Below are 15,914 nucleotides of genomic sequence, written 5' to 3' on the forward strand. Positions count from 1 at the left end.
GGTGACGTGTAAATGTAAATGCAATAGACTGGTGGTTCTGTTCGCATATTGCATTTGAATATCATCCACTGTAGAGCAGGTTAAGTCTTTGAAAATGAAATGTCAAATGCTGTCTTCATTTTCATTTTCAAGTTGTTAGAAAATTACATTTAAATTTTAATTGTGACTTTTGCTTTCTTGAATAAATGGAAACTGTACAGTACGAGTTTGAAAATGAAATGTCAAACAGCTTTTTCCATTTTCATTTTATTATCTTCATAGGACGCTGCTGTCACGAGTATGTGAAAATGAAAATGCAAATTGGATTATTGCATTTTCGTTTCAATTCTTACTCAAATGACAAATATGTGGAAAATTATAATGCTAATGTGGAATTAATCTCATTTTAAAGTTTGCATTGTTGTGATCAAGGGTTTCAATTTATTTGTTATCAATTAATGATTGGCTGAGAGTTTAACATGGATACCAGATTTACTTATTCTTTGGTTTGGCTTTCAGATTGGTTGACTTCACCAGGTTACCCTCCCCCACCCCAGAAAACAAGGACCTATTCTTTGTGACTAGGAGCTCAGGGATCCAGCCTTCCCCAGCACGCAGCTCAAGCTACTCCGAGACCAATGAGCCAGACCTGGGCATGGCCAATGGCAGCAAGAGTCTGTCCATGGTGGACCTCCAGGACCCACGCAGTCTGGAAGGTGGTCCAGGTCCCAGTACCTCAGACGCCTTGGGTGAATGCCCAGCCTCTGGTGGTGGCTGGTCAGCCAGAGTCCCACAAGGCAACATTCTTGGAGGTCCCACTCTGAGGAGGCCGGGCCAGCCCCCCACCACCCCCGGCACAGAAAGTACCCCTGGTCGACCTGCCCAACTACTCGCCCCCCTCTCCTTCCAGAATCCAGTCTACCAGATGGCGGCCTGCCTGCCCGTGTCCCCGCGCGGAATGACTGACTCGGGCTCAGAGTGCCACAGTTCTGTCAGTTCCCATAGCAACAACGAGGACGGACCAGCAGGAGGGAAACACACCTTCTTGAATCCCGGCGGTGGAGGAGGAGGAGGAGGCGGCGGAGGTGGGGGCAGCAGCGGGGACGAGTACACCAGGCGTTCAGGGGACTTCAACCGGCGACAGCTGTCCCTCACAGAAACACCCCACCAGCCCACCGTCCCCAGACAGAACAGTGCCGGTCCGCAGCGGAGGATAGACCAACCCCCACCGCAGAGCATCACTCGAGGCCGCACACCCCCGAATCTGCTCAACAGCGGACCCTACCCCCGGCCCTCCTCTGGCAGCATGATGACATCATCCCCCGATTGGCCCGGCAGCGGGGCGCGGTTACGACAGCAGTCCTCTTCCTCCAAAGGTGACAGTCCTGAGACCAAGCAGAGGGCTCAGCACAAACAGGTACGGGACTCGACTGTTGCGTACACATCTTTAACTTACACGTGTGGAGGCTGGTGTTCATGAGGGCAATATTCAAGACAGTCAACTGTAGCTATCTCAGCCTATGTAATCATCTGAAATTACAGTGACAGAAAAAGTTGCTATTACCAAACGCCCATTTGTCTCGAAGCATGTTGAGAAAGGCTGTGTGGGTGGACTCAGCACAGACACTCTGCACATTGTGCCCTAATGAACTACGGTCGTCGTGCGTGTAATGACAGTAATTTGCATACAGGCAGCTCATCACTTCACCACTGTTTTACTGGTCAACTTTAATGGGCTGACAATGAGGGTGGTGGAGGCGCAATTAGCATCTTATTAACAAGCGATATATGTGCTTACACGCACACAAGGCAACGGGAAAACAGACCTCATGGATACAAACAGATACAGTATTTTACTGTGTCAGTGTGTTTATATTGTGTGTGTGTCACGGTGGGAAGTTTCCATTTAAAATTGACATTCTCCTCAACGCCTTTCCTGGTAAGTCTATGTTCGTTATTGGCAGGTCAGGGCTCTAGGTTGTAATTAAGTCACTGGTCATTGGTTGCCCTTGGTGACTGGCTGAAGGGGAGGGCATCTGCATATTAATCATTATGCCTTGATCTCCTCCCTATGGAGTAGTCTACAGTCGAGCAGCACACACTAATTGAATGTGTTTGTTCAGGAAACTCAGCACTAAGTCCAGGACTTTAAAGCCACTGTGTGTAGATAATTTGTGATAGTATCTCTTAAATGATTTTTTCAGGCTCTAGGGATGACGACGTCAATCAGTTGGTCAGTCCACCACTTTGGTCCAAATGGAAATATCTCAGAAACTAGTGGATGGGTTTCCAGACATTCATGGTGCCCAGAGGATGAATCCTTACGTCTTTTGTGTTCCAGTGATTTTGTAATTCAGTGTGAAGTGTTAGCCGGAATATTAAATGGGTTGTCATTAAATTATGTACAGACATTCATTTTCCCCTCAGGGTGAACTGTAATAACTTTGGTGATGTAGCACTATTGTCAAAATTGTAATTTGTCGAATACTTTGGTTTATGACCAAAACAGTGTTTCTGTCGACTCTTAGTCCTGTTGGTAGAAAAATTAGACAATCTCAGTGAAAATTGGTGCAGCCTGTCGGTTGCTTTAAGCCCATTTCTCTCAGTGACAGTCAGATCCCAAAGGTGTCTTTTTTGATACTAATAGTTGAGGACGCCAAAGTCACAAATTATTAAATTCCACATGGTGGCTTTAAGTTGAGTTTCCTTTCCAGTGTAGTTTAATGGGTTATCGGTGACATAGACAAAAGATAAAATCATTTCTTTTCTATCAAAATAGCCGGATCTTGATTATAAATTAATGTGGATTTATATCTTAATTCAATCTGTCTGGAATTAAATTAACTTTTTCAAACAGGTTGTCAGTTAATTGACATTAGCCAGTAACAAGGGTACTAAAGCCAACAACCCTGGAAAGTTTCATTCACATTTCATGTGTAGGCTGACGCAAAGCTTCATTTCTTTTCCTCTTCTATTCTGTTTTGTCCATTTGCAGATATTAACATTCAGATATTTCAGCCTTTTCAAAAGCCTTCAATGCAAATTAGTGTGTTGGGCGATAAAAACATCCCACTTTTTTACTCGTACTGTAACAGACCACGGCCTCGCTCTCTACTCATCTGTCCATCTGTCCATAAGAGACGTGGCAGATACAAACACATGCACCTAAGCTGGTAGCGTCTGCCTCCAGGCTGATTTCAGTTCACATTTAATCTCACAGTATTTACCTTCCTTACTACTGATATGGCACTGTAGGTGTACACACTCACACGTGTAAATCAGTGCTTCAGAGTGTGTGCTGCAGTGTATGCGTGAGCTTGAAGACAGGAGTGTGAATCCATTCCACCTGCTGCTTTCAATCCAGATGAGTTGGTGCATTTCAAGCTTATTTCTGTTGTTTCTGTGCTGTTGTTGCAACCTGCCCTCCCTCCTCCTCCCTCCTCCCTTCCCCCCTGCCCCCTCCCCGTCACTTGCACTCAGCTCATGTACGTGTGTGTGTGTGTGTTATGTTGGTTTCACTAGGCCCCCTCCCCAGTGAACCCCAGTGCGCTGGACCGCACAGCAGCCTGGCTATTGAATATGAATGTGCAGTATTTAGACCATGAGGGGATGGAGCCCGAGTCACTGAGAAACAGAGAGGATCTGACTCAGGTGGAGAAGGTAACCTGCCTCCTCATCCAACTTTTGACCTTTACCAACCCCCTCCTTTCACAAACCACTTCAACCTTCAGCCCTGACACTTCAACTGAACTGTCCTTCCTTTCTTTACCTCTCATTAGCTCCCTCATATCCCTTTTTCCTGAAAACACACTCACTTAGCGGCTGCATCTATTCCCACATTGCCCTTGCCTTTCCTCTAAGCTGGAGGTCCCTCAGACATACTTATATGGTCACTTAAAGCTATAATATGTGCATTTATAATATAAAATTCAGGTAAATAGGATATATAGTGCTCTGCATGTGGCCCCATAATACCTTAATCTCTAATTTTCCAGAAATTGGCTTGTCAGTGATGTTCAGGCTGTTTATCAGTGATGTTGTTTTGCCGTTTTCACAGCCAGCAGCGAACTGTGGCTATCAGCTGCTGGAGAGTCACAGCGACAGCAACAATGGCAGAAAGCAGTTATAACATAATTGTGAGACTAAATATAGCAGACGAGATTGAATATCACCACTAGGACTGTAGCAACTTGATTCATCTGCTGATTATTTTCTTGATTAATCAGTTGATCTATGAAATTTCAGAGAATTGTGAAAAATGTCTCTCCTCAGCCAAAGGAGATTTAGACAAATGTATTATTTTATTCAGCCGACAGTCCAAAATCCAAAACATATTTGTGTTATATATGACAAGGAAAAGCAGGAAAAGCATCACATTTTCAGGATGGAATTTCTGACGTGTTTTCCTGAAAAATCACTAAAACAATTTTAGTTTAATTTTTTTGTTGTTGATCAATTAATCAACTAATCGTTGCATTTGGACGACTTGGCTTCCTGTCTTAAGACAACTTTTCTTGTATGCTAAGTAAACCTAAAGAAGCTGATGAATAACTTGTAGAAATGTAGTCTGCAGAGAGACATGCACTGTTACAGTGTTGTAGCCTTAACCTTCTTACTTCATTCAAAAAGTCTGTCTTTACCCCTTTAATCTCCACACACCCTCAAAACTAACCCCCACCCCCCACCCCCCTATTTTCTTACCATCTTTGGAATGAAATTAATAGCCCAAAGCAGGTGTGTGTATGTGTGTGTGTGTATGCACATGCAATACATCCACACAGACGTTTGAGCTTGTGTGCGCTTGCATCTGCCGTATGTGAGAAATAGAGACAGAAAGAGGCGTTTTGCTGCTTCCTCTGCCTACGTTCCCTGCTTCTCTTCTCAGCAACCTTTACAAATATTCACCCTCAGCTTCGCTTCTATGCTTTGATTGGCTGCCACATGCTCCCCCCTTTTCTTTTTTTTCTTCCCCCCATCCATAATGAATACAAACCTGTCATCCTAACATAGCTCATACTTTATGGAAGCCAGCAGCTCAGGCAGGGAGAGCAACCAAAGAAGGCAATAACTTCAGTCTTAACAAAGAAGCCACGGCCACCTTAAAATAGCAGAGCAGCAACAAGAGAGGAATTGGAAAACAGTACGTCTTCCACAGCAGCTTAGACACAGGCTGCAGCTAATGGTCCATACAGCCTGAACAATGCAGCCCCTACAGCAGTCCTTCACATTCATTTGCACGTACTGTATGTATTCAGTGATCTACAACAAATTAAGGCATGCGTTTGTCTCGTTAGGAGGAGGAAGCATAAATTCCAATAAATCAGATAATTTGTTCATTTAAATGAACACAAGTAAATAGAATAATTAGACACTCAGCATTTTCTCATTTAAAAACAAATGCTGGAAATTTAAATTTCCACTTGAATACCTCTGAGTTTAAAGTGTTTCAGTTGAAGTGTTTCATTGCATTGTATGTATGAAACACAAATTGGTTGAAATTTAGTGCTTAGAATTTTTGCCTTTTACGCCTCAAAGCAGAAGATGATTGTTACTCTGGTTAGAAAAGATGTGAGAAAGACTTTCCTGCAAGATAACACAAAATTTCCAGTTGCTTACATTCCATAATAAATCTGCAATCGTAAAACATTTATATCTACTTTTGCTTTAATATTAAAAAAAGAAGAGTAAACCGTATAAAATATGTCCCTATAGATATTTGGTGTGGAATTATTAATTAAATGCATCAGCTGTATTGCAGTTAATGCGATTAATGAACTGATTAACTTGCTGATTTCATTGACCATCCATGAAATCATTATATTATGTCACCATATTTTCCCAAGTCTAATGACCTACCCTGCTGTATCATTTAATTTAGGCCCTAATCATCAAAACATTTACACTGTCGTGGTTGATTTTTATATCCATCTTTTTTTTAAGTTTTTTTTTTTTTTTTAAACCAGTTCCTAGTTATTTGTTTCAAATATTTTTTATTTTACTTCATATTTTATATACTGTAGATATTGGTCTATTTCTTAAGATAGTTTTCTTTAGTTCCATTTTGAATTAATTGTCTTTGGGGCAATATGTGGGTTAGATGTTGGTATGGTTGGAAATATTAACCTACCTGGAACATCGGGACAGAAGATGCAGAGATGCATCTGTTCATACCACACCTTTGTTTTCCCACTCGCTTTTGTCCTGTTGTGTGTTATCAATATTCAGATGTGTTAATCATACTTTTTGTGTTCATGGGATTTCAAATACACATCTGCAAGAAACAGGTGCAGTCAATATTGTATTTAAAGCCAGACAATATTATTTATTTACAAGTATTTAGGAAAGGTCAGCGATGCAAAGACACAAGGTTATATTTCAGCAAAATTTTATTTCAATAAATATTTACAAAAATCGCAGATTGAACTAAGATTTACTCTCAGGTTTTAAGATGCTTTGCTGTCTTATGTCACAATGCAGCAGGCTGAATTCAGTTCTGACTCCTGTAACAAATATAAACAAGACACTTATTGTATTTTTCAAACAGTGGTTGAGCTTCTACAGTAGTTTGATTAGGTGTCCTGTATTTAAGATGAGAGGACACAGGGAAAGGCATCGGTGCCGTGCGGACTCGATGTATTGTGCATTTGAGGGAGACCAGTGCAAGGACTGAGGGGCAGGACAAAGGCTGCTACAGATACAGTAGATGTCATTCATTCTCAGGGGATCTAGTGACAAGAGCAGAGGGATATTGGAGATGGAGAGAACAGTAGAGAGAAAGGGCAGAGCTGACGATAAGATAAATCTATTTGAGGTCACTATTCCTCCTGGGAAGTGGGGGGTGATGGGAAAAATGTCCCAGTGGTAGTCAGGAGAGTGACGTGAGAAAATAAGTAGAAGGTGACAAGGAAAGATAAATGATCACAGCAGCATCCTCACTGTAATTGAATCTGATCATCCAGGGGGCTCTGATAGTGCGTCTTTCACAATCTTCTCCAACACTTATTGCTGAATGATGAGCTGGAGCGAGCTCAGATATAACACACAGTTAAACTGGCCATTTTAGTTTCTGTTTAGTTTTAGGCTGTTAGGGATAAACATTTTGTAATAGATGACTATTGTTTTAAATATTGATGCTAACATATTTATTTACTTTTACTCCCATCTTAAATAAAGGGATAAAAGGAGACTTTTGCCAAGAATTATACCATTCATTATACCAAAATAAAATGATCTGAACACTTTTGAACCGTAGTAGCAGCGTGGCTAGAGGGAGTCCAGCACTTTGGTCCAGACTGAAATATCAACAACTACTGGCTGGATCACAGCATAATGTAGTACAGACATTCATGGTCCTCAGAGGATGAAGTCTTATGAATCTGGTGATCCCCTGACCTTTCCTCTTGCACCATTGTGAGGTTGACATTTGTGCTTTTGAGTGAAATGTCTTTACAACTGTTGGATGGATCGCCGTGACATTTGGTTCACACATCCATCATCCTCAGGATTAATTGTAATAACTCTGATGATTCCTTGAATTTTTTATCTCGTCAAGTCTATCTAGCAAAATTTTAATTCGTCTAATACTTTGGTTAATTAACAAATACATGTAAAACTAAAAATATTCCCATCAGCCTCAGCAATTTGTGTTCAGTGCTTATTAGCAAATATTGTATGCTAACTGTAACTGTGAACATGGTAAAAATTACATGCTACATCAGCATGTTAGCATTGTTATTGTTAGCACCTTTTGGCTAAGCACTCCCTCACAGAGCAGCTAGCGTGGCTGTATTCACTTAATCTAGTGTTGCTGTCTTTAGTATCTCTCTCACTGTTCTTCCAGTGACACATCACAGGGTCTTTAACTTTTACAAGAATTGTGTTTTTCTATCCAGGAGAGATTTGATTGCTGTGTTTGTTTCCCCCTTGAAACAAGCCTCTCTGTGGTCCAGCGAGAGGTCAGGGAGAGATTTTCAGAGCTTATTTCACAAACTTGACTCCTATTTCACTGGTTCCATCCCTCTCTTCTCACCTCCTCCGTGTCTTTATTCATTCTATATTCCCTCTCCTTTCTTTCTGGTTTTTTTTTTTCGTTTTTTGCCAGTTTAACCTCTCAGCAGGTCGTTGGTTTCTGAGCCAAAGCAGAGGTCTGACAGGGTGAGCAGCTGAATTTGACACTGTTTTTAAGCTTTTGCAGTGAAAGCTTTGCAAGTATTGAAAAAAGCTTGTTAATGTCAGTGGGCGTATCGATTGAGAAAGAAAAAAGATCATTTGATTAGGGACGGGGAAAAAAAACTTAATAGAAAGTTTCGTAGTACAGCTATACAGGCCACAAATGAACCATGTGATTCCCTGAGAGAGGCAGTCTCTCGTTTCCAGACAGAAATTATCAGGAACAACAGGACACAATCTCAGACCTGATTGAGAGATTTCTTTTTCATTCTCGTCAGCTATGGTAATGAAGACGGGGCGCCCGCTGATAGGGCTGACGATGATGATGATGATGATGATGATGATGATGGTCGTTATCGTGATGATAATGACAACAGCGATGATGATGTTCTCCTCATCTCGCTGCTTCTTTATTCAGTACCAGCAGGAGATCGCAGTTCTGCAGGAGAAGCTGCGAGCGTCGGTGCAGAAGCTGGAAGAGTACGAGGCCCGGCTGAAGGGTCAGGACGAACAGGCACAGAAGGTGCTGATGGAGTACCAGGCCAGGCTGGAGGAGTCGGAGGAGCGCCTGCGCAGACAGCAGGACGACAAGGACCTCCAGATGAAGGGCATCATCAGCAGGTAGGGAGGAGGAAGCTGTGTGGTTGAAATGCAGCAGTGAGCATCTGTTTAAATTTGTCCTGTTACACTGACTCCGCTCGATTACATTTCCAGGTTAATGTCAGTGGAGGAGGAGCTCAAGAAGGATCATTCAGACATGCAGGCGGTTGTAGACTCTAAACAGAAGATCATCGATGCACAGGTCAGTTTGCCCTTTTAGAACACGTAGACTGACAGGACGATTCTATTGGCCACTGTGCAGGTTGCAGATGGTTTTGTTGATACTTTCTGTCTTTGTGTTTCAAATTTGTACGTGTCACTTGTGTCTTCTGCTCGAGGAAACAAAGGGTCACTGAAATACAAAGAGATGTTTAATTCATAGATGTCTCAGCTCTGGCAGTGACAAGCCTGAATGGCTGAGCAGCATTTCTCAGCTCCGACCCACTCTCACTTATAAAACATACATTTAGGAATTTCTTACCTAGTTTTCTGTCAACATGTAGCTCGTCTATAATCCATGGTGGTTCTTATTCATAGAAAACTGTTATTAAAATCCCTCTTTCTTTAGAGAACATTCTGAATGTTGACTGTTGGGAATGCAATTACAAATTAAGCAGAGTGATTGTGTGGGCATCACGGCTTAAACACTGCTGGAATCTTTGTTATAGTTGTCTCTGATACCATTTCTTTTGAACTCTACAAAAAGTGTACATTACATGTGCGCAAACACACACACACAGACACACACGTTTAAGCGCAAACATGTGATTTTACTACAGAACTAGAACAAAAATACAACCATGCTGCAACGTGACATTTACAAAAACCCAGACACAAACATGCATAGATGATTAATCTCCTTCACGCCTAAAGTAATGAGAATTTGCATCTGCAAACAAACACGGCACAGTAAGACAATACGTTGTCTCCCTCTGTAAACAGGCAGAGAGAAAGAAAATAAAAAGCTCATTATAAAGACAGGGAGGGAAGCTCGCCTCTGTGGTTCAGCTCATACAGTTAACACGATCGGCCACATGCAAGAACTCGTAGAAACAAATTTTTAAGTGGCACATCATTTGTCACATTTATCAATTTTTTCATACTTCAAATTTTCTCATAGGCACAAACAAATGTTATCAGTGGCCCAGACCTGTCGCAAGAGTCACATATTGTTTGATTATTATTATTCTGAATGAATTTGGAGTTTAAATGTTACTGAAATCAACATAAGTAAGACATAAAGCAAATTTGATATTCTGGAGTTCTTGTTTTTAGAATTTAGATTTTGGCATTGCACTACAATTCAGTAATATTTTTTTCCTGGGATGACATTTCTGTGAACGAAACTTGCCCTCAAGTGGAAGGGTAGCCTTATATAGCAGTTTGAGGCTGTCGATTATGACCACATCGCACCAACATTCACCTACTACATGAACAGGAGGCATTTTACAAGCTGAAATGAGCTATTTACAACAACCTTGTGCAGTTAAGAAGGTTATTGAATCTAACACGTATAAGGAAGGCTCACAAAGAAAGTAAGAGAGGTTTAGGATAAGAATTCAAAATGTTCATGCATGAGGCTCCTGCACAACCTTCTGAGGAGGAATAGATCATGACGGCATGTCTCTAAATTTAGATGAAGTTTTTATTGAGACTCAATACTGCGATTCTCTAACTGTATTTATGTGTGTGTGTGTGTGTGTGTGTGTGTAGGAGAAGCGCATAGCGTCGCTGGATGCAGCCAATGCCCGTCTGATGAGCGCTCTGACCCAGCTGAAGGAACGCTACAGCATGCAGACCCGCAACGGCATCTCCCCCACCAACCCCACCAAATTGCAGATTACTGAGAACGGAGAGTTCAGGAACAGCAGTAACTGCTAGACAGACTGGTATCTGCCCCGAGTGAGTGTCGAGTGCCTGCGAGTGTACAGTTATTCAGTGAGAGGACGTCTCCGTGCATGCATGGATGCATGCCTGTTTGACAGACTGCAAGGGTGTGCGTGTGTTTTTAAAAGCAGACAGTACTTTTAGAGGACATTTCCACTTTTTGGACACAGTGTAGGAGAAAGGACATCGCTCTGAGTGGCCAGCCAGAAGAGGCGGGACTGCGGCGTGATGGACAGATCACCAAGAAAACAAGATCACCAGACGGCCTTCATTATCAGGGTGGCGGCCAGAGGAGGCGGGGCAGAGCTTGTACATATGAAACTCAAAGCTGTCCATCAGTCAAACACTTTGCCAGCGGATGTGTGCAGTCGCTGGGACAATTCAAACCCTGCCTACACCTGGGACAAACCACTATGTAACCACACACGGTGATGACCGCTAGACACGGTCGCCCTAGCAACCCTCCTCTCCTCCTCTTCTCTCTTTAATCCACTCCCTCTTGATGACCAAGTGGACGCACTTAAAAACAATAACACGCATTGAGGATTATCACTTCAGTTTTCTTGAGAGGATTACTTTCTAGTGCTTTATTTTAAAGTCACTGTTTATAAAGAACCAAATAGGAGCTAAAAATAGATATTTTTAGTCTAAAACAATCTTCTTTATTTCCCTTCTCACTCCTTGGGTGTGTTCCTGAGCGTCCCGCTGACCCCCATGTCCCCCCCACCATCCCTATGTAGTGCACTTTGTGAAAAGCTATTGGTACATGAAACGCCTTAAGTAAGGAACACACCTTGACTTTATCCCACAGCTCCCCTATTTCTGCAAAAAAAAAAAAGAAGGCACAACTTATACTGTGGATTTGTAAAGGATACAAAAATAAATTGTACACACTTAAATGTATTATGAATACTAAAGTAAATGAATTCTATGTGATACTATATTAATGAAATTTAATATAGATGTATGCATTTTTCTTTATTTCTTCTATAGAGTATACACACATAAACCTATATTTGATAATCTCAAATATAAAAGCAGCCCTTTATTTAGGAGTGAGATCTAGTTTTATTTTTCTTCTCTAACGATGAAAGACTGTAGTGTGTAGCTTGCTTTAGAGCCCTGGAGGAGGAGACCACACCGAGCAGTGATCAGCACCATCGCTTCAGTCATCCCTTCAAACATCCAAGATGCTTAACCCTTTACATACAGTATGCACCACAGCTGAGAGGAATGTCTGTACAGTAGTTTTGAGCAGCTTTGGCGTAGCTTGCACAGTCACGTGTTCTGTTCTCCTAATGGTGTTCATCACTGCTCCTAAAGACACAGATCAGTTAAACCCAGATTTTAATTTTGGGGTTGTGGTCTTCTTTCTCTAGTAGCACAAGAGCTATTGAGAGACGTGTTTAAACACACTCACTCATACTATACACTGGACTGGTGAGCCATTGTAATAATGGCCCCCTTAGTTACAACATTTTCTCTCTTAACTGCTTTGTTTGTCAGTGGTAATGAAGTATGCTGCATCCAAACTGTGACTCTATTAATCCTAGTGGCATCATTTCTCTCTCTCTTTTCTTCTCTTAGTCTCTTTTTCTTACTCACCTCCACCCTCTTTCATCCCCCATTCTTCTGAATGTGAAGATGCTGACTCACAGTTGGTCTTAACATGGGGTTTAGTCCTTCTAATCTCTCTTGTCATTGCGCCATCCCATCTCAGCATCTGTATTTTGTATATTTTTGTATCCATTTTTCTTACCTGTAACAGAATATATACATCAAGTGTGAGGCTCTGCATGCTTCATCCTTGCTCTAGAGCCAATGGTAGCGTCGGTATCACCATTTGTTTTCTTTAGTTGCCAATTTGGTGATGATGGTGATGATGATCATGATGATGATGATGATTGGCTTGCTGCAGACATATATAGTGAACATATGATAACTGAGTGTATCAAGAGGCTGGACAGCCTGGGAAAGTGTAAATAAAATGCTTACATTATTTTTACCTAATGTTAACAGAGCTTTTTGTAAATGTATCTTGTGCTCAAACTCTGCTGTATCATTATGGATATTGTAAATACAAAATAGCTTAGTCGGTCATCTGTCCTCATCGGGTAGAACTATACAATTAAATTAACCTTTCAGTGTTCTCCCTGTTGAAGCTATTGTTTTTGTAATTAGAGTGTAATATCGCTAGCCAAAAAAACTGACTAAGTAGGAGTTCAACTCTTGGGAAGTCGTGGAGGATGCCTAGTTGGTTTCAGGCCAAGCTGAGTCCAGTCTCGATGAGATTCACAAGCACAATCCTGTATTTCTCATCAGTCTAGTTCTATGCACTTTTACGTTCAGTGGTTGGTGTTTATAATTAGCTTTTTTTTTAGCACAGCACCTCTTTCAGGTGTTTAAAAACGTGGCAAAGTTCAAAACCGAAGAAAGGGATTTTTGGTATAACTCAATATCAAATTGTTATATCTGATCAACAGAAGTATTTACAGCTTTTTCCTGTTTGAATAGAAACAAATAGCCTCAGACTAAAGAATACTCTGGTAGCAAAAAAATCATATAGGACTTTTCTCCTCCTCATATCTTACAGGCATCCAGTCCTTAAACTATATTGTACGACTGCAGATTAAAGTAGGAACATGTTACTTTTGGTAGAAGAAATAACACATTCTTATGCTTACAACGGTGGAATTCATAAGTAATCAAAGACTCTGTCATTCAGTTCAGTAGGCTACCTTGTACTCAGAGGTTTTGCTGCTAAAGCCTTACTAGGTCTGTTTTTACCAGTTGCTTTTGGTGGCACATTACTGATTCAGTTCACTGACTTTATGACTTCTCCACATGTGCAGTTGCAATCGCCTAGCATTTTAGCTAAATGCAAAACTATTGTTCACAGTCTAACTTGGTCTGTTATGATCAGTAGCTTTTGGTGCCTAATGTTAGCAAATGTTCACAAATTTTGGGAAACTTTTGCTGTAAAAGGCACATTGATTCATTCAGTTCAATAACTTTATGACTCCTCTCCACTTATGCTAATGTAAATGCTGAACAGGTGTTTAGCATCTAAATTTAACAGCTAAATTAGGCGAATGCTAAACTATTGTTTAGCATTTTTGCTAGCTAAACAGTTGGAAGTTTTGGTGCCAACATTACAGCTTGACTTTGTTATGACGAGTATGGCACATTACTATTCTGTTGACTCTCCGCCCGCACTTCTGTTACAGTAGTTTAGCATTACAGCTAAATGCTAAACTATTGTGTACAATTTAGAATTAAACTATAGTTCAATTATTGTTTAGCTAACAGAAATGTTTAACAATAGTTTAGTATTTTTGCTAGCTAAACAGTTGGATGTTACGGCCTTACTTGGTCAATTATGACAAGTAGCTTTTGATTGTCAAATTTGATTAGCAAATGTTAGCAAATTTTAGATACTGTATAACGCATAATTACTGTTACAATAACTAATAACTAGTATGTATATCTAAATGCAAACTATTGTTCAGCTAAACAGTAAACTATGGTTTAGCATTTAGCTAAAACAGTACCATGGTTTAGTATGGCAGGAGCTTAGAGTTTAGCAGTGGTCGTGGTTCAGAAAAAGTTACATAGTCTTGCTTTAAACTGCAGCGTACCATAATGAAAATCATGTATGCTACATCAATACATCTGGACAAAGTAGAAGACGCATTCTTTTGTTTGGTTTCTACTTTCTTCTTCTACCCCATCCACATTCCCAAATCAGTTCTGTTTTATGAGTCAGAAAACCATGAGCTCACACTTCACACAGTTCAGCCAGTCCGACAAAAGATCAATCAAAACATAAAGCTATAAATAAAGTAAAAGATGTTGTATGTTTTCTATTATCTTGTAGAAAATACTTTTGTAAGTATGTTGAAAGTATAAAGTATTTGCTGGATTCTGCTTCCTTTGACGACAGTGACAAAACAATAATGTACAGAGGAAATTGTGTTGACAAAATGTGGCTGTGCAATTTATGTACATTCGCAACTAGACCTATTAAAGTTTTATTTAGCTATTTTAAAATCTCGTCCCATTGTGTCTGTGTCTGATCGCCTTGCTTGCATTTTTCTCTGACGCTTTGTTATTATGAAATGTAAATGAAGCTTAATTTCAGCGCATGTGAGATGAATCATATGTTCATTAAATACTCAAGCAGGCCTAGATAGATGACAAGCAGCTAGAGAGAACATATGCTCCGACTTGGGGTGCAAAGGCAGAGCGGAGGGTATGATGGAGGGATGTAAAAGATTGGTTTGAGCAGTGCCTACTTCTCAGCAAGCCTGACCTACATACTGCCTGATTGTTATTCCCCACAGTGGGTAGGAGAAAGCCTAGAATGGCCTTAACAACAAAAATGGAGGAGATCTTGTAGTGAAATGTCTCTCTCAAATAGCTGTAGTTATAAATTGAGCAGATGCTCAAAAGCAAGAGAAATGCAGTATTCTTGTACAGAATGATCGAATAGGGAAAGTGGACCTCATTAACAGCAGGTCCTGTTAGCAGCATGTATATTTTAAAAGGAAAGTTCCTGTGCTGTTAATTGCTCCCCGTGAGGCTCACTTATTTCTTTGGCCAAGTGGAACAGGCTCCCTGGGGCAAAGACATGCATTTAGGACATTAGGCTAATAAAACAAGCTACTAGTCTTACCACTCCCCAGTACTCTCCCACCCATGGCTCAAAAGTATCAAAGGCAAGAAAACACAGCCACATATTAAACCACTTGTTGATGGCAGGGTGATTTACTGCCAAGTGCAGAGCAACAGCCAAGGAGTACATACTTTAACTGCAGTCCAATCTTAATATTTTTGTCAAACTCTAGTTGCTAGTAGCTAATTTTCTTTTCCTACTCAGAATAGATATGTTGTGGCCAGTATCAACATGTTCTGCTCTATATAAACACTTCGACCACTTTAAATAGGCTTACGTTGTTTGCATTCTACATAGTGAGAAGGTGGTGTTAACAGTACAACCTGTATTGTTGGATTTTACCATATGTGATTGGTTGATTGTCATGTCATTTTTCCTGCATTGTGATTGGCTGGGGGGCGGCACCTGACGAGGTGCGGGGGTAGATCAAAAAAAAAAAGAGCGAGCAGCTGGATGGCCACGCTCAGTGTTTGGTGGGTTGAGTGAGGGAGAAAAGACTGAGAACTGTTGTAAAACAGGTTTAAAGTGTGGTTTGCCACTTAGTGCACTGTATAAATTAGAACATAAGACTGCTAACCAGTGAACATTTGTATGTGTACTGTGA

At 40.9% G+C, this 15,914-nt stretch overlaps 1 protein-coding gene across 3 annotated transcripts in view; it reads left to right on the forward strand.

The window, feature by feature from the left end:
* The window catches only part of dab2ip (DAB2 interacting protein), a 90,219-nt gene extending 75,540 nt beyond the window's left edge, over nucleotides 1-14,679 (forward strand). For 2 of the 3 annotated variants that reach the window (XM_022766426.1, XM_022766427.1), the window contains 5 exons: nucleotides 499-1,396; nucleotides 3,502-3,639; nucleotides 8,567-8,769; nucleotides 8,863-8,950; nucleotides 10,462-10,629. In XM_022766426.1, coding sequence (XP_022622147.1) covers nucleotides 499-1,396; nucleotides 3,502-3,639; nucleotides 8,567-8,769; nucleotides 8,863-8,950; nucleotides 10,462-10,629 — 1,495 coding nt within the window. Of the gene's footprint in view, nucleotides 1-498; nucleotides 1,397-3,501; nucleotides 3,640-8,566; nucleotides 8,770-8,862; nucleotides 8,951-10,461 lie in introns of all 3 variants that reach the window. The other variant, XM_022766425.1, reaches the window with a different exon arrangement.
* The last annotated feature ends 1,235 nt before the right edge of the window (nucleotides 14,680-15,914 follow it).

Source organism: Seriola dumerili, unplaced genomic scaffold (assembly GCF_002260705.1).
Source record: "Seriola dumerili isolate Sdu_G_001 unplaced genomic scaffold, Sdu_1.0 BDQW01000853.1, whole genome shotgun sequence".
In the NCBI taxonomy this organism is placed as follows: domain Eukaryota; kingdom Metazoa; phylum Chordata; class Actinopteri; order Carangiformes; family Carangidae; genus Seriola; species Seriola dumerili.